Source organism: Dermochelys coriacea, chromosome 17 (genome assembly GCF_009764565.3).
Source record: "Dermochelys coriacea isolate rDerCor1 chromosome 17, rDerCor1.pri.v4, whole genome shotgun sequence".
NCBI classification, from domain to species: Eukaryota; Metazoa; Chordata; order Testudines; family Dermochelyidae; genus Dermochelys; species Dermochelys coriacea.
In genome coordinates this window covers 7772042-7792253 of record NC_050084.1, presented here as the reverse complement: position 1 = coordinate 7792253, position 20212 = coordinate 7772042, and the positions used below count along the sequence as shown (strand labels likewise).

Here is a 20212-nt window from a genome sequence, read left to right as displayed (position 1 = left end):
CCCTCCCCAACCCCCGACACAGCTCATTTTAAACACCAAGGAGGACTAATCATATTGCAGCAAACGGCCTTACAAAGATACATTCTAATGCCAAACGCACCCACTTCGCAGGCTTCCTACAGACAAGGCTCTTGAGGTCTCATGAAATAGAGAGGCATATGCACCGATTATTGCCCCACATGAGCCCCGGGCCCTGTTACGTCCAGATGAAGGCTCTTCAGTCAGAGCGTAACTCTGCTACGCACACCAGCAGATGCTCGTGTTTTCACTTTTCCCATCCCGTGCATTCCAACTCCAGCACAGAGACCAGCGGAGAAGCCCTGAGGAGCTGTAGCCGTTTTCCTGGGCTCACACCCACCAGGCACATATATTTTTACACTGGGGCTTACTGCCAATTCTGGCTCTTTGCTAAGATCCAGTCTTGTGTTCTCCAGGACGTGTGGGAGATTCTCCCAGTTGTGTTCTGTTGCGTTTTTTGGTTTTTTTTGTTACTAGGACGCATCACACTCATTGGCAATAGGACAACCCACCATCAGATGGCATTCCAGGAAAACGTTTACTCAGTCATTACTTCTAAACCATATGCTCAGCACCAGAGATACCAGACTTAAGATACCAGACCTCAAATAAACTTTTAGATGGTGCCATGTGACCAGTCCCAAAGATGTCTAATTCAACGCTGTCCCTCAGTAGACTTATATCCAACAGCTTACACACATTCTCATTCTGCTCTTCGGCACGTTGTTGATCTTTTTTATCCATAATCCACATAATAGTTAATGGTACAAAGCCAGCCAGTTAACTCATTTTCCAACACGTGTATCGTCAGCCAAAACAGATCCCAACAGCACATACCCCATAGACCTGGGGTAGCACATCTGGGGGGTGGATGGGGGGCCTTCAGCACTAAAGCAGAAGTAGTCCAATCCGCAGCATTGACTCTGCTAGCAAACAGAGTAGAAAGCTGCTGCCAAACTTTCTGGGAGCCAAGGAGATTTTGCAGAATATTGTTTCCTCTGAATTGAAGCGGGTTATTAAACTCTCGCAGGCATCTGTCTAGATAGGTCTATGTGGGTCATAGCTCCAGTATCTCAGTGCCTCACAGCATTAAGATATTTATGCTCATGGTACCTTTGTGAATTAGGGAAGTATTCTCCCCATTTTACAGATGGGGATGCAAAAGAGCGAGGGACTGACATCCAAAATGACAGAGGGAGCCTGTGGCAGATGCAGGATTGGAAACCAAGTCTCCCAAGTCCCAGTCCTGAGCCTTTCCCACAAGGCCGCCCTTCCGCTATTGTACATTCTGGGTTCTGTGCACCTGGTGCAGAAGAGGGTCGTTATACAGAAAGGGGAATCACAAACCCTTTCAGAAGAATGTGGGTTGGCAACATGGGGGACATGAGGCCCCTTTCATTAGGGTTAGATGGGAGGAAAGTACCACTAAGATCACAGGATGCGAAAGGCTGAGAATCCCTGCAGTAGGGCATATTGGAATGGATAAAACAGGAAATAGGGACTCCAAGTGCCTTGCTAAATGGAGTTCTGTACTTAGGAATGATCCAAAACAGATCCCCCAAGATGCAGTTAGCCCTGTTTGGGAGCCCTCACACTATTACAAAAGCAAATTCAGTGAAGTACCTACCTCCCCACCTACCAAAAACCATATCACATTTAAGATGCGCACACAAATCAACAGAGGCCAGCCCATCCATGCCCCTGCTGGGCTCTCATCAGCCACTCACACTGCAACGGCCACAGAAGAATGCGCCAACATCCTCAGGACATTCAGTGGCACAGCAGGTGCGACCTACCTGCCTGCACCTGGCAGCTAAGCAGTGAAAAAGGCTGATGGCTCATGCTAAGGACACTGTGCCTGCTTTGAACTTCAAGCCTCTGGACTTAATTGGTTTTTGAGTGCACAAACACATGCCCAAAAAACCATGGCTAAATCAAGTTACACATTTCAGGCCAAACTCAGCTCAACAGAGAAGCACTTTGAAATTTAAAGTCACTGCCCTGCCCCCTCTCCCCCGCACCCTGTTAGTTCTTTCCCCAATTCACCAGTGCTGTAATGAAGTTTAAATAGAACACACACACTCTCTCTCTCTCTCTCTCTCTCTGAACAACTCCACCAAAAAAGAAAGTAACTACTAGCTTGAACATTTGCTATCAGCCTGGGTTGTGGCCCTTTCTCTCCAGTGGGGCACTGATCTCTCAAGGTTTCTCCTATTTTTGTTTGGTTACTTGGTTTACTCTGAGGGTAGGGGAGTTCAGGAATCAGCGTTCCATTGACATTGACCTCAGGGACCAAAATTAGCAAAATCATTTTTAAAGCAAGCAAGGCCAATAAGGGCATTAAAAGTACCAGTGCATCTTCCTCAGTTGTGTGATGCTGCCTGAACACAGAGAAGCTCCAACATTCAGAACACCAAGTTCCGCAAGGCACAGCATAGGGATAACTTGCACGCCACACGCAGTACGGTCCTGCCACATCATCCAGACTGCTCTGCTGTGTTGCACCCTTGCTAGTAAGAGTGGGTAACAACAAGCCCTTTCGGCTTGCAGGCATGGGCCTGTTCCAGTGTTCCATACTGAAGTCAAAACTCTAGCAGGGCTACCTGAAAATTCCAGGTGTGAAACAACTACCAGCCAGCTTTGAGAACTGCCTGCTGCTGGTGCCGAAATTACACCGTGCAGAGAGAGATTATTTGCAAATGGGAAGGGAGGAGGGGGTTGTAAGAAATGTTTTAGCCAGCCAAAAAATGCCAATCTTTTATTATAATTATTATTATTGCTGCTGCATAGGCTACCTTTCCCCTGCAGCATCTCCCCTCCGCAGGATCTCACCATGCAGAGAGTAAAACTCATCAATCCTTCAGGTTTAACCTTGTCTCTGTTTCAATTCACAGGAGTAAATGTGGGTTTTAATACTTTCAGGCCCCTGAAGGCTATGCATAATGAACTCGGATTTGGACTAAAAAACATAGAATTTCTCCCCCACTCCCACATATATTAAAAATCAGATTTGAGCCAGTGAGTCGAAACACCCCACCCCAAGTCAGTGAGGGAAAGGTGACTTTAGTACAAAAGGGTATTGGTATTAGCAATGTGCTGAGGAATAACCTAGACTGAGTAATTAATAGTACTTACACCTGAGGTAGAGTGTGTGGAAGGAGCAGGTCAATACAGGGGTCTTCCTTGAATTAAAATTTAACTTACCCTTTATTGCAACCTACAAAGGCAAGTAATGAGCACTAACATTTTTATTTCTTTTAAACTGTCATTTAGCCAGTAGAAGGGATAATTACCTATTTCCACTGTAGTAAGGTTTTATCACCCTTAGTGAGGCATTTTCTAATTTAATAATTTTACTGTATTATCATAAAACCTGTTTCTGGGGAAAAAAATGATCACAAACCACATACCAATTTGCCATAAAACGTGTGTGTGTAAGTACCTTGGCTTAATTATTTATGCATTTCTTTTGAGCCAACTCCAAAGAGTGAGAGCATGGGTATTAGATATAACCAGAAGGGTTTCATACCCTCCCCACAGCTCCCTAGCCTAGCATGTTGAGTGTGCACACGTACGAACCCGTGTTTCATCTTACTTTTCATTCAGCATCCCTATCAACTTTAAAGAACCCAGTCTTCTAAGCAATTTGTACCACCTATGTGGTTGCAAGGGTGTGGTTCGTTTGGTGGGAAGAGAAAATAAAAGAGACGAAGGAATAGCCCACAACAGTGGATTGTATGGGGAAAAAAAAAAAACAATAATAACTTTGCAACTACGGTCATCCAACAGCTAGAGTTGCTTGAAATCACCAGATTATATTCTTTAGAGCAGTGATTTTCAACCAGTGGTCTATGGACTCCAGGGAATCCGCAGACTATGCCTAAGATTTCCAAAGTGATCCGCACCTCCATTCGAAATTTGTTAGGGTCTGCAAATGAAAAAGGGTTGAAAACCACTGCTTTTGATTAAAAGCATAAATCTTTATATTTTAAAATAAAACCTAAGAACACATCCTCGCCATATGCTTGCCCTCCCCCAAGTTGCGAATGAATTAGCAGACAGGTTTTGCCAACCTCAAAATTCCTAACATCAACACAGTATTTTTAATGGCTGTTTACATGCCAAGTCTTTTATATATGCTATGTACACACACTAGGATAGAATGGCCTTAATGAACATTAATTACAAAAACATGTCTAATAAATATGAAAAATAGAGTCCAAAATTTCAAAAAGATCCCCGCATAAACTATTTTTCCCACTTCCTGTTGTATTATTCCAACAAAAGAGTTGGCCAGCAAAAAAAGACTAACATTATAATATTAAATTAAATTTAATATATAAATATAATTATAATCATGCTATTAATTTTTAGAAAATATAGATGTGAAATAAACCGACCCTCTTAATCTGAAGTGAATTCAATGCATAGGTGAAAGCAACCCCTTGAAAAAGGTAAATGGATACTTGAGTGATGTTGTTTGAGTATTAATTTCTTTTTTTAAATTGCTTATATGTCTGACTACATAAAGAATGCCCTTCATTGCCATAATTTCAGTTACAGAATAAAAATGTGCGTCTCAATGAGGAGATCTCATGAAACGTCCAACAATCTATGATTAACATCAAAATAATGAAGCCAATGGAAGTCTAACTAGCAAGTATATCGCATCTGCTGCATAAATTAGATGAATGATGTCCTACAGCTAAGGTAACCAACAGGTAATTATTTTCTATGTAGCAAACACGGACGCCACAATAAACCAGCAACTACAAAACATGCAAAAACACATCTGGCCAGATGACACTGCACCATCCAGTTACACAATGCGGAGGAAGAAACACCTTTTATATTCCCTTTAGAATCATGCAAGCTAAACATTTAATAATACTATTTCACGTAGTCAATACTGTCACAAACCTTCAGGTGTCAGGATTCAATTCCACTTACAGTCCATGTGATGGGTTTATTTTTTTACTTTGCCCATTAAGGAAAGGAGAAAGTCTGTGGCTTTACATGAAAATAAAAGGATTCTTTACTACTATAGAAAACCACGGGCCTTCCATTTGGCTGGAATGCTGCTGAATGGTAGGACAGTGATGGCAAAGAAAGGAGAATCTCATATTGCTTAAAAGGCAAGAGGGTTTTTCACCTTGTTTCTGGAGCTATATTAATGTAGCAATGCTAAATGCATCACTCCCTCATTGTGTAAAGTTGTTGTAAAAATATTCCTCGATATATTTACCTCCCTTTCTCCTACTTTCCTCACCCACACAGTCCTATTTAGGATAGGCCCAAGCAAAAGTCTGTATTCAAATTAACGGTATCTACTGAGATCCCAGTGATGGGCTCTACTGGGAACAATGAATTACTAATCCAAGAAAAAGGGGGAAATAGCAGTGTGAAAACCATTGAGAGAGAGAGAGAGTGCACGAGCGAGAGCATGCGTGCAACCTCTACCAAAACTAGAAGTCATCTGCAGATCAGATAGTCATTTATTCCCCTGGAAAACTTTTTTGTCGGTTTCCAGTAATCTTTCGCCCACAGGAGCGCAATTCAGATTACAAGCTCCCTGACAGGTAGGGCAGATAGCCAGTGAGACAAAGCAAGCAAGTGCCTTTATTTATTTATTTCTATTAAAAGGTTTTACCCTAAATCAGCATATGCAGGATTGGAATCAGCTCAGTATTTCCGCAGTGGCAAGTTAATTTTGGATGAATGTGCCCAGCAGAATAAGAAGCAGAGACCTGCTCAGTGTTCACCAGACTAGCATTAAATTGTCAGTGTCTTTTAAAACAAGCAACTCGGAATATTGTGCAGTTAATTCCCACACGGCCAGGTCCCTGCTGTCAGACTTGCATGCAACTCCCTGCTCCTCCAGTTTAGGAAGAGTCTGGCCACAGGGTGGCACTGTCTGACTCATTTCCCCACCAAAGTCGTGAACACGGAGGAGTGCAAAACTCTGGCTATAAATTACCCAGCAAGACAGCTATCCTCACCATGCTCGGCGCTTGAAGGAGATTCAGAAAGGTCTGTTTCAATTCCCTCTCTCTCTGTCAGGTCAGGATTGGGTCCTTCAAGCCAGTGCAAATGCTTTTAACCCCACGGCTTTAAATTACGAAAGATGACATGTGACCTCTGGCTTGTCAGAGGCAGGCACAAGATTTATAAATATTTAAGAAAGCCAGTTCTAGCCCTAAACAAAGGGACTTTGCACACCTCACAGAGGATGGATATAGGGAGGGGAAGAATAAAGGCACATGGAAGGATTGTTTCTCAAGGGATTTTCCCCTCCCCGCACTCAAGCCAGGCATGGGGTTCAAACCTTTCCTCACCCACTTGCTTAATCCATCTTTTTCTCCCTTATTCTATCTTGCACTTTTATGGCCCTCGAGATAATCCTCTACCTGCCCTCAATGCTTGAGAGCAAGAAACTGGGCATAGTGAGAACCTCCCCTCATTTTGGTTTGTCTACCGTTTGCATTTGCAGGACAGCTTTAGGTACCACTGCGATGAGCACTAAACAGATACCTAAAGATAAAGTAGGTGGGAGTACTAGAAACGTGGACACAGATTAGTAGTTGTGGAAGCAACGAGATATGGGAAGATGGAGAAAACTCTGATGTACTCCATCACCAACATAGGCAGTTGCAATTCCCATCATAAATTTTAAAAATTTTACCTCTCTGATCTCCTTTCTTTTTTTAACCACTCTTTGAGTAGATTAGTCACTGTAACACCGTATGTGTACATACACAAAACGCAAGGAGGGGAATTTTCTTTGTGTACTTTAATACTCCATGTTCCTGGAATGATTTCCCTCTTTCACAGCTTGACTGTTTTATAATAGATTTGATGCAGGAGAAGACAAATTGTCTCACAAAGGAGATCTTGCAATCTCACAAATCATTTTGCTGCTCTTAACAGTTTTTTCCCCCCCTTAAAAAGGAAATTTCCATAACTCAGGAGTTTGTTTCCTTGCTAAGTACGCTGAATATTAAACGTAAGGGCTTGATGATTCCAGAAAACTGGCATTAGCCAGGGTCACATTTTCTTTTTCATGACTGCCAGCTTTGAAAAGATGAAGCTCCTTGTTCAAATACCAACCCCTTTAACAACTATAGTTAAAAGCCAGGAGATGCTTAACTGCTTATACGTGAACCAATTTCTAAAAAGAGTAAACTACTGGTAAAAAACAAAAAACAAAAAAACAAAAACTGCCCACCAAACAAAATGATGCACAGGAGCTGTGGGAAGAGCATCCTGGGAGCCCCGATGCCTCAGAGAAAACAGTTGAGTTGAACGGTTTGTGCTTCACAGGAGGACATGCGCCTTGCTGGAGTTCCAAACAATTCAGAAGCAGCTGAAGGTCTATTGTTAGGCCACCACCACACCCTGTCACAAGCTCTCACAGTAGTCCAACCATGAATCGGCCAGGTTGAGACAGTTGCAAGAGTGTTGGAGTGACAGTTCCCCGCCAATATTTACAATAGAAGACCCTGGCAATGTCAACAAGCCCCAGGAAGGGGTCTCTTCCTAGAAGCTACAGTGTAACTGTCACAGGGCTTAACCCTTCCCCCTGGTGTAATTTAGGAAACAGAGCTCATTCGCAAGACAGCAGAATTTTTTTCCCCTAGAGGGAGAGGTGGGGAAGGAAATATTCAAATGGATTACCCTGGATGTTAGCATTAATCAATGAGAGTCACAGGATTAAACCCACAAAGAGTGGGCCAAATTTTCCTCTTGGTTATGCCTATGTAAATCTGGAATAATTCCACTGAAGTCAGTAGAGCTCCTCTGGATTTACACATATGCAAGAGAGAAGCATCTGACTCACTAGTTCCAGAAAGTGTCACTTTGGTTTATCTTATTTATTTTAGTAAATTCTGTGTTCGTGAAAGGTGCTGGATTGACAGCCTGAGAGCCCAAATTCCTCCATTAATCCAGCCTCCTGGTGGTTTAATACCAGACACAGGGAGTGTGCCGAGTAAAGGCTGGTATCTCATGAACTTTTTTTTTTTTTAAACTCTTATGTAATGGAAGTAAATTAATTCTTTAATGCCAGGATTTCCTACTACGCACCCCCACCGCTCGCAGTGAGATGCGCTGTGACTGACAGAGCAATAGCACTAACTTCAAGAGTAAGGAATGCTGATTAAGAAGAACATGTCACCCAGGTCAAACCCAAGCAAAACAGTCTAAGTCAGTATCTCACTGGCAGCCAGTTAATCTCTAGCTTTTTTCAACATACTGGCAAAGACTGGTGCTAGAACTGCCTTCTCACTGTAGACTGGGTTTGTACCCATGACCATACATTTGATCCTGCATTATACAGGCTACATGAATCAATTCACGATTCAAGCCCAATCGCTCTGGTAGAACTAGAGTGTATGTTTTGACGATTTAAAAATTGCCAGTAGTAACAAGTCTACCACGACGTTTTCAGGAGACAAACGCGAGACTGTTGGCACACATGAGAAAGTGTGTACTGATTTTTTTGTAATTAAGAACAGCGCAATGAAAGATAACTGGGTTTCTCCACGTTACGCCAATCTCAAACTGCATGGGAAAAAATATTCAGTGAATACCATTCATGGGTCTATTAAGATGACAAAATAGTTACTTTTCGATGTGAACAACTGTAGAGCAATAAGACTCGTTAAAACAGTTCTTAGATAGTAGTACAACCAGGCAACCATGTGTCTATAATTGTATACGTGCCCAAGCACACCATGTATAACATGCATTGTGTGTGGTTGTGGTGCCTGTGTATATATTGTACACATGTGTACACACACACACACACACACACACACACACACACAAGTATATATACACCAACCACATGTAATACATATATTATACATATGCAGCTGTCCACCACCACCACACAAATTTGTCCAGATAACAGTAGGGATACAACAAAAATAAGGATCAGGTGTTTTCATAAATTCTGCAATCTAGAAAGATTTTTCATGTTGCTGTTTTATATAGTCGATAGGCATCATCAACAATGGCCTTGGACCAAAATCCCAGCTCCCTCCCTTTCTAAATGTCAGGAAAATCCAGGCCCTAATGCACATTTAGTGTCTCCTGCCCATCTCTTTATGGGCAGATGATTCAAACACCAAAAGGTCCCAATTCTGCTTGCATTGCACTGAAGCCAATGGAAGTTCTCCCACAGACTTTACTGGGCAGAGGCACAGTGTGATTTCAAAGCCATTAGGGAAGAGCTCATTAGTGCATGAAGGGAGCAAGCCACCAATTATAACAGTAAATTTGCATACTACATCTGTACTGGTTACCATGCTGCAAGGGTTGGCTTGGACCTTTCTCATTGTGAGGAAAAAAATCTGTCAAGTCTTCATAGCAAACACATCCTTCTGATGATGCCATAGGACAAGAATCACAGCTCAGCACTGACCAAAGAACCATTTTCCAGCCTGACCCTACCCCTGCATCGTATACAAAAGAACTGCAGTAAGAAATAGGCCCATGAACGGCATCAGCTGAATTTTATTTTTCTAGCCATTTGGAAATTTGAGAGGTTGGAAGGAGATTCCATTATTCTGCTCTTTTTAAAAATACAGGCACACATCCTATGGGAGAGGGGGCCTTGGGTCTTTGTTGGGATGAATCTGGGGTGATTGAATTACTTTAATAGATTAATAGATGTTAAGGCCGAAAGGGGTCTTATACCATCTACTCACACCTCCTACATAACACAAGCCACTGAACCTCACTCACTCACCCCTGCACTGAGCCCAATGACTTGTGCTGGACTAAAGCCTATCTTCCAGAAATGCATCCAGTCTCGAGTTGAAACCTCAAAAGATGAAAAATCCACCTCTCCCCTTGGTAGTTTGTTCCAGTGGTTAATCACCCTGACGGGTAAAAACTAGTGTCTTATTTCTAATTTGAATTTGACTGGCTTCAGCTTCCAGCCATTGGTTCTTGTTAACTAGATTAAGCAGCCCTTGAGTACCTGCTAGTTCCTCCCCGGGAATGCTAGACACCATAAACAAGTCTCCTCTTGATCTACTTTTTGATAAGCTTAACAGACTGAGCTCCTTAAGCCTCTCACTGCAAAACTTTTTAGAGGTGACTGTACATACACACACGCTCCATGGATGTGGATATGACAAGCAGACTCCTATGTTTCACAGTCCAGTTGTAAAACTTGTCAGAGTTTTCTTACAAAAGTCATCCGACATATGTGAAGGGAAGGGTGATCTTGGGGGTCAGGCACCAGACTGGAACTCAGCACCTGTGGACTCTATTCCTGACTCTGCCAAGGACTTCCTGGGCAAGGGTGGCTTATGGGAAAATTTTCAAAAACACCTAAGAGATTTAGGAGCACAAGACCCATAGATTTCCAATGAGACTTGTATTCCTAAATCCCTGAGCATTTTTGAAAATCTCTCCCACCACCTATCTGTGTGTCTATTTCCATAAATGTCTCCCAACCTCAGGGGGGTGCTGTGAAGGTTAATATAATTTGGTTTCTCATAATGGGGTTCTTGGATGGAAGGGGCTACAGAAGTGCTATTAAGGACATTAAAATAAGCTCCATCAATATCAGTTTCATTGCTTAGGGAGCAAGGGAAGCAGGAAACTGCACTGCACCCTGTGCCATCACCTCTTTTCTCTACACATGCTGCAAATTAATACTTCCAGCAGAAGGCCATGTGAGGGCCTGAATGGAGGTTGAGGATGCCTGCACTACAAGAACACTACTTCCTACAGAGAGGGAGGGAAATCTCGCAGGCTCCAGAGGCCTGCAGGCGGAAACACTCTTATTTTATATATAATTATATTTATGTATTTTAGATCTACTGTATAGTTAGGCTCAGTCATCAGAGATGGTCATCAGTCATGGGCCCCCTCTACATTAGAGGTACAACCACACTACTGTAACCAGGCCATGGCACACTCCAACTGCCTGGATCCCCACACAAGCGGTGCGTCCACGGAGCACCTTTTTGCATATCATGATTACGCTGGTGCAGCCTCACTCACCACACAGTGCCTGTGCACGTCTGTTTCAGTGCAGTCTGTAATAACCTGCCCAGCTTCCCCCCATACCAGGGCAGCACGTGCATGCAAGAAATACACACATATGGGCAACGCACTGTGGATATACACTGCACAGAGAGCTGGGAGAAGAGCAGATCAGCTAATCCAGTTACATAGACATAGCTGGAGGCACTTGTCTACACAGCCAAATGGTATTACAGCCTTAACAGGAAACAACGAGCAAGGAGACACATGGCATAACTACCCAGAGTGTGTTAACTATGCTATGTGATGACACAGACCAAGTCACTAACTGGGCACAAACTTTGCTAAAAGTTATATCATCTCAGTGGGGCCTTGGCTCCCTTAAGAGAAGGAAGTTTTCCCACCAGAGGAGATATTTCATGGAAAGTTCTACAGTGACAGAATCCCATTACATTTCTACATGCCTGTTCTTCACACAAATCCACCTCGCGGCCAGTACAAAGTTTTGATTTGAAACAATGAAACACTTGCCCCTGTAAATAACCCATCCAAAAGCTAACACGTATGTCCCCTCCCCCTGGATGGTATAAATCCCTGCTCTGAATTTCACTTTGCACTTGAGAGAGTGGCTGGTTTTTGCTTCTTCCTGACTTCATGATGTATGGTTGTCCTTCCCTGCAGCACAGCTGAGGAGGGGGTCAAACATGTGACACCGCCAGCATGGTGTATCAACAAGCGAATTATAAACCGTGCCAATCCAAGTTAATGCAAAACTGTAATCCTCTTTAACAAGAGATCAAATCAGTGCCATGAGTTATGTTCATTCTGTAATCTGATAAGAAATAGAGTCAGCCTCTAATAAAAGAGTAATGAGAGCCCTTAATGATGCTGTTAAAAGGTAGCACCGGTTAAAATATTGCTCTTGTTCCAACTGATTAGATCAATGTTGCATATTTGCCCACTCTTGTTTCACCTGTCAGAACAGCCTGTCTTCTTGGGAGATAAGAGGGTTTGGGCCAAACATCTATATCTTTAAGGAACTCTTTTGTGCAAGTTTTCAAACTTCCAGCAAGGATATAATAATGTTGTTACATGACTGGGACAGTATCATTATGAGAAACACTGTGACAAGCTGCTTGTTTTTTGAGAATATATGTATTATAGCTACATGAAACACACCCACATATACCCCCCCTCCGACCCTCAGATAACTATACTAATAAAAATGCACAATATAAACAATCATACTAATCAAGGGCCCAATCCTGGTAATGTTTACTCCTGAGGGTAGTGCTTACTAGTGTGACTAGATCAGTTGCAGGATCAGGCCTTGTGCGGTCACCCCTAACAAAAACCACACTCATTTCCGTACAGATAGGTAAGCTCCTCCAGGCCTGGATTTGTAACCTCTATTCATCTGTAAAAGGGACAATTCCCTACCTTTCAGTGGGAACTTTCAGTGGGAGCTGGGTGCCTAACCATTGAGGCCTCTTGAACGGGAAGAATGGCCCGGTGGCCAAATCCCACTAGCCTGGGATTTGGTAGGCCTGGGTTCAATTCCTTGCTCTGCCATGGAGCTCCTGTGTGACCTTGGGCAAGTCACTTAGTCATTCTCTCTCTCTGTTCCCCGTCTGTACAATGGGGATTTATAACACTTCCCTATTTTAAAGGGGTGTGGTGATGATACTACAGATAGGTGTACAAATCCCAACACGAGGACACTATAAATAAATTTAAATCTTAAATCTAAATCTATACACACGCGCATTCCCTAAAATAGCTATAAAACCACCTTTTCAATATATATTTTAAAATAATAGTAAAGGGGGTTTAAATATCGAAGGTTGGAGGCCATCCGTGTACCATACATTACAACATAATATATGTGAATACGAGGTTAAATAGCTGTGCCCGTGTTTTGGGTGCATGAAAAAGTGGCAAGCTAAAGATTAATTGCCTGCACAAATTCTATTATTCCAAGCAGCAGCAAGAATAAGAAGGAACGTGGCAGTGATGTTGACAAAGCACTTTAAGAGGCTGTATTGTATTTGTACATTTCTTTTCTAAAATTCAGGATGTAAAACAATATTCCATCTCGCTCTGGTGTTTACCACTCAGGAGTCACTGCTTATCCCTTTCCTTGCACGCTGGCCAGCAAGAGACGAGGGGATTGTCTACATGAACAATCAGTTCACGGCACACTGGGGTGCGAATCTACCCTGTACTAGCCTGCCATGCATGGACTGTTCACATGGACCCTGGTGACGTACATTAACAGTGTGTTAATGTGCTTTGATCTAATCCCGTTTCAAAGAGGCAAGGTAGATTCACATCCCAGCGTGCTGAGAACTAAACATTTGTGTAGACAGGCGCAAGGTTATTTCTCTTCAAATGGATCTGTTCTTTGCCACTTTGTTCTTCAGCAAATTTGGCCAACAAGCACGGAGACCTGGATTCTTATTTACAGCAGGGTCTCTCTACGCCATTCTAGATGGTCCCTTTACATGGCAACTGGGTGTAAGCATTGTTCACATGTACATGTAAGCATAAATCTGTCATTTTAAGACCCCTTTTCACTGTCAGAGTGGCGCCAAGTGGCCTATGCATACATTCATCTATTTCATTTATCTTATTACAGCCCCCACTCCCTAGCCCTCTAACAATTAATGCCTTCTTTAGGCTTAAAAACTTGTTTCTGGTTTAAACCTTTTCAGACTACAATATAGGATGGTACAGGGTTTTATTTACTTTAGGGTCATGCCTCTGGACATCTGAGCAATTTAGTAATTCACACTTGCAAACAATAAAATTACCTTTTACTACCTTGTGTTATCATTACTTTCCCATGTTCACGCACATAGTGTCTTTCCCTTTTTAAATTCACCCACAGTTTAAATTGGATGCTACATTCCTCTCCTCCTCTGTTGTCTAACACTGCTGTGTGGTGCTAAAGATCTCTAGGGCATGTTTACACTGGAAAAAAAAAACAAAACACACACCTCAGAAGTGAGTCTCAGAGCCCAGGACTACAGACCTGGGCTCACACTACAGCACTATAAATAGCAAGCCAGTGGGACAGCCTGGAATAGAGCCCAGGTCTCCCTCCCAGTCCAGCACCCACCTACTAGGCTACACTGCCTCTGTATATTTTGGAAGTATAATCTTGCATGTTGTAGAAGCCTGTGTAGGTAAGACCCAGCTAGAATCCAACGGCACATTTGCTGGAAAACCCACACTGGTAACTGTCTGGGGGTAACACACGGACAAGCTAGCTGGAACATTCTGTATGACTAGAAACCCAGCTGAGTAACTTCAATGCCATTAAAAAGTACACCAGGCCCAAAGCGGATGATAAACTTAATGACCGAAATAACTTCACACAGCCAGGCAATGAGCAGCAGCAGCAGCTGCTGCCCCATTCCTGCCAGAGAAAGAACCTGTAAAACATGCAAGCAATAGAATAACCTGCTATAAGTGGTGAAAGCCCCCAGGAGATGCTTTCAGTAAACCAAATGTCAAACACTCTCTCCCCCACCACAATGATAACTATGTTGACACAGCATAACATAGATAACATCCTATTAGCTGCAATAGGTTCTTAGGGTCAGCTGGACCCCTTGCAGTTTATTTAGGAGTCAAGGTGCCTCTCTGAAAAGTAGTGGGGGTGGGTGGTGGAGGGCAGCAGCCCAGTAAAGTGTGATAGGTTGTTGCTAATCCTGAACTGCTCTGTTCTCCAGGCTGCTCCAATGCATTTAGCATTGGCGTGCGCTCTGTATGGGGTTTCAGCTTGCAGGCTGTTCTGTGCAACTTTTGGAACAAACAATTGCTGTACTCTGACAAAGTGGTGGCAAGATCACCTCAGGGCTGAGCCAACATGCTATGACAATTCCCAGGTTCTTATAATCAGCCCTTTTATTTATACTTATACACACACACACACAGGTAAATTGAGGCTCTTTCATTTTGTGTGCATGGGGAGGTGTGCATGATTAATCTATAGGAGAATATATATCACACACACAAAATGGAAAACACCCCCAACCTCATTTAAAATTCTCAGTGCATAAGTCACAGCCAGTCAACTGGAGATAATACTGGGATAGAGAAATATTAGAATCTAGCATATTATTATGCACAAGATGCGTATCAGCTCTCACGGGTTGTTTTTTTTTTCCTACCATGCCACCCACTAATCATGCTAAAACAAAATAAATAAATGAAGACATGGGTAGTGAGAGAAGCACATTACAAGAAAGGCAGAAGAGACTAGTTTAGGGCCACGTTTATGCCGAGGCTGGATTTTTGCAATCTAAAAGCAAGAGGTACTTCTTTTCCCATGTTTATAGAAACATGTGGATTTTAACATCTCCCGCCTGGTTCCCTTTTGGGCCACCCCAAAAGGCAAAGCCCCCAGTTCCAGCATTATAAGCATATCTTTGCTGGTAGTGCCAACGCTAACACTGAAACGCTAATCGTGGCCTTCATCAATAGAAGTATATAAGCGTACCTGTCCATCCAAACACACACATGTACATGTCTCCCCCAGCCCATCAGTTCATGCATGAACCTCTTCTCACCTCAAGCTACTTCTCACAAACCCATAGGTGAATGCATTTTTAAAAGGTCATCAGAAAAAATGGAGAATGCAAAATAACCTATAAAAAGGAAGTAGCCGACATTGTCCCTGTGACAAGGTGAGTAACTTCCTAATAAATAGTCACGAAAGGAAGAATTTGCTGCTGCAACCTCAGCCTTTCCCCTAGAGCCATTAATGACAATAGAGCTTAAAAGTGAAAATAAACCAAGCGTCTACCCTTATCTTTACAGAAAAGCCATGAACATGGAAGAAGTGACAGCCCAAGTTCTATGAAATGAGCCCTCTTCAGGCATACATGTGGATCGGCGAATGGGAATATTCAGTCTGCGTCTCCAACGCATTCCCTTTATTGTAAGGGGTCAAGAGGATAACCAGGTTTTCGAATTTTCTTCCAGGCAGAATCGAGCAATGACGGAGCTTTGGCCAAAAGATTGTGATCTTTCCACTGTGCTGCAAGGCCTGCCAAGGACATCAATGCCTGTGTTACTCCTAAGCTATGTCACTGCAGGGGTCCCTGCCAGGGCCACCTAGAAACTTGAGCAGCACAGACTGAAGCTAGTAAGCCTTTCTGGGCAAGGTAGCAAGGCATGAGTATGTTACTCTCATGCTGCAGGCTGGCTGACAGCAAACCTGTCGGTGAAACTGAAGATGCCAATTATGATCTACATAGCAATAAAGGACCCGGGGCCCACCAACTATTCACCTACCACAAGGACCACTATTCCCTCTCTAAACCAACATAACCTGTGAGCCTCTGAAACATTCATGCTTAAACTTCCAGGGTGATGCGTGAGGGAGATGGAAGCAGGAGGGTTTCACCCTGGGAACTCACTACTAACCGCAACTCACTTCAGGCTGGCCACATCCAGAAAGCCTTGTGCAATACACTGCTCAGTTATGGTTTTGGAGGGTCAGGGAAGAACCTGAGACATGGAGATTTGAAACTCAACTGCTGGACAGAGGCAATAATTCTTTCTGGTAAATACAGTGGACTCATGTTATTCTAAACATTCCTTACCTGAAAACCTATTACCTGAAACTCTATTAGGTCTCCCATTGCGCATCATGTGTGTAGAAAAAGCCTGCCTGTTTATCCAAACAACCAGTCACACTGTTCAGATAAATGGGGTCCTAATGTGTTAAAAACAGAGCAATATTCAACTTCTTTACCAGTTGCCACAAAGCAGCCTTTTCCAGGTCACTATTGGCACCTATTGACACTTCTACGGACCCCTGAACATTACACATTACTCCCACAACTCTATCCAAAAGGATCCTGACTAGGAACAGCACAAGCGTGATTGCCATATTCCAGACAGATGAACGTACAAATGGGCATCTCTCTAACTGTTAAGATCAAATGCCTGTGTGAGGAACCTGCTGAAAAGCATCTCTCAAGCAACATATTGGAAACATACATCCATTGGAAAATTACGCCCACCTCTCTCCCACAAAAACACTTACCAGCAAACAAGCTCATAGTTACACTGTTTTGTTTTGTTTTTCTTTACTAATTAATGTGCTAGGGCTCCTACAGCCTTGTATAGACATTTTTATTATTTAAATAGGAATAAACAATAGATCATTTAGATCTTTTAAGTGAATTTCCTTCTTTTGGTACTACGTCTCGTTGTTAGCTGTACTGTACATTTATATTATGTAAATGTCACAAGACTATAGTGTATAACTCTCCACTCCTGATGCAAAAGGCCTGATTATTTTTCTAAACTGGGATTTTAGCCAATGGACACTGGGGAATTTCGCTCTCTGTTTCCATAATCATGATCCAAAATGAAGAGATTTTAAAATCTGGGGGATTTTTAAAGCAGGAATCATGGAGTCAGCATCAAGATTTATAGAAACTTCTCATTTGGTTTTACAGTAATTACAGGAGTGAAAACTCAGCTAGATTGCCTGGACAGATGTGGCCAAGACACCCAGGCTATGATGCCAGTGACAAATGGTTAACTGATAAGAAGAAATGGAGAGGGCGACAGACTGAAGAACAGGTCAATATCATGCTGTCATGAAGCCATTTGAGAACCATAATTAATCTATTACTCACCTGGCATCATCATTCATTGTACAGTGGTCAATAGGTGCCATGAAGCTCACCAGTTTGCTATGGACATGATACCTGAATAAGGCAGGAAATAAACAGACAGCACATTAGTAACTATTAAAGAAATGGAAATGGCATTGCCTGCACTGAAATGTCCCAGTCTCTGAAATGGAAACGCTGGCTCCATTGGTGGCTAATGCGTAATGACTCCCTATTTCAAGTCGGTAGTTTTTCCACCCTTCCTAACGTTAACAAGAGGGGAAAAAAAGGTCAGATGATAAATATGCCACACAGTGGACGAGCAACAACAAACAAATCACTTTTTGTCACAGCCAAAAGCGAAAACACTCCAGCAACCTTGACCAGTATACTTGCACCTGAACTTTATTCCAAGACAGAAAACTCTGACGAATTAAAGACTCTGTGTGCAACTTCCTCCCCTAACAGTGTCCTAGTTACTCTTTAGTACTAGTGCCCAAACAAAAAGCCACTGGTGGGAGCAGGGTTAGATTACGAGAGGCTTTCCCACAATACCAATCTCCCATCATTTATTATTATTATCTGTCATGGTAGAACCTAGAGGCTCCAGCCAAGATTGAGGCTCCATTGTTCTAGCAGCTATATAAACATAGGAAGAGACAGCTCCTCTCCTGGACAATTTACAATATAAAAAGACCAGACAAACAAAGACATGGGCAGGGAACAACAGAGGCACAGAGAGATGAAGGGATTTGCCCAAAGTCACACAATGGCAGAGCTCCTGACTCCAAGTCCAGTTACTTGTCCGCTAGAACAAGCTGCCTTCCAGGGATACACTGCACCTGTGAGAGCCCAATCCCCAGTTTGTTTTTCCCACTGGGTCAGAAACTTGCAGAAGTCTTGCATCGGAATGCATCCGATGAAGCGAGCTGTAGCTCACGAAAGCTTATGCTCAAATAAATTTGTTAGTCTCTAAGGTGCCACAAGTCCTCCTTTTCTTTTTGCGAATACAGACTAACACTGCTGCTACTCTGAAACCTTGCAGAAGTCTATTCACCCCTCATGCTCTGGGACCTTCTTAATAAAATCTAAACAGACTACAGACACAGACTACAGACACCCTTAGTCTTTAGAGCAGGAGATTCCAACCCAGCAGCTTTCTATGGAAACTATTCTGCTGGCTCCCTAAGTTCGAAACGCTTTACCCAAGTCATTCCTATTCTTACATCTTGATGAATAGCAGGCAAAAGGATTCACAAGCCACCCTTCCACTTGGGCACCTTTACAGTCCTTTTTGTTCTCTTATCCAGGAACACTCCCTGGAGAGAGTTTTCGCTTGCATGAATATTGCAGAATGGCTCTTCATGCAAATAGACACATTCACCCTAGAACATGGACCTTTGTACACAAACACGGGTCTTTGTCATTCCTCACAGAAGCAATCACCCTCTTATAACGTTGCAGAGTCATCCAATCAGGGAACAGAAATAATACCGTGCCTTGGGGCAAACAAATGCTACGAACAACAAAAAATCAATAGGATGAAATATGAAATAAGAAAACATATTTCACTCTATGGGTTCACTTAAGTGATATTAACTATTAATACATTCATACAAATCACAGTATGTTCAGGTACAATTTGTGAATTGGAAAAAAGGGCTTAATCACGCTAATAAATTGTCCACCATTAATTGTTTGCCCAGCTCTACTTACTCTCACACTTTTAAAATGTGAGCTTCCAAAACCCCAGTCTACCAGATTTTAAGTATTAAATTACCAACATAGTGAGCCATCCCAAGTCACACTGCACAATTATTCCAAGACAAGTAGAAATATATAACTCATAGATATCCACTCAGGAAGCGATATGGTCTAGCGGGTTAGAGAAGGGATTCGGGAGGCAGGACTCCCGGGTTCTTTTTCTGCCAAGACTAACTGTGTGACCTTAGGTAAGTCTCATCTCACCCTTTGGTACCTCAGTTTCCGCATCTGTAAAATGGGGATAGCAATCATCTCCCTCGCTGGAGTGCTAAGAGGCCAGGCACGTCTAAACATGCTTAGAGAAACCTCGGCAGCCTTTTACACTTACACAGGGCCCTTCATCCAAACATCTTAAAGCACAGAAAGGTGCGGGAAGGCAGTATGATGATGATGGACTACAATGATAAGTGATAGCAATTAATACTTAGTGCTTACATAACATGTTTCGCACCCAGATCTCAAAGTGCTTTACAAAAGATAAGTGACATTTATCCATGTTCTGCAGAGAAGGAAATGGAAGTGCAGAGAGATTTAGTGAATCACACAAGACAAGACAAGACAAGACACACACACACACAGTGACCCAGTGGCAGAACCAAAAATCGAACCCAGTCCGCCTGGTTCCTAGCCCTCTCCACTAGACTGCCCTGGAAAGATGATAGGATTTAATCGTGCAATAATCACATACATCAGCAAATATATATTTTTTTCTTCTCTATATATTCATATTTTCTCCCTGGGTCAGTGCAACTCTTATTTAAAAGGTAGCTAACATGTAACAAGCCATGGAC

General features: G+C 42.7%; 1 protein-coding gene across 6 annotated transcripts in view; it reads right to left on the bottom strand.

The window, feature by feature from the left end:
• The window catches only part of AATF (apoptosis antagonizing transcription factor), a 91118-nt gene that overhangs the window by 4879 nt on the left and 66027 nt on the right, over nucleotides 1-20212 (bottom strand). For all 6 annotated transcript variants that reach the window (XM_038375925.2, XM_043499566.1, XM_043499568.1 and 3 more), the window contains one exon: nucleotides 17682-17753. In XM_038375925.2, coding sequence (XP_038231853.1) covers nucleotides 17682-17753 — 72 coding nt within the window. The remainder of the gene's footprint in view (nucleotides 1-17681; nucleotides 17754-20212) is intronic.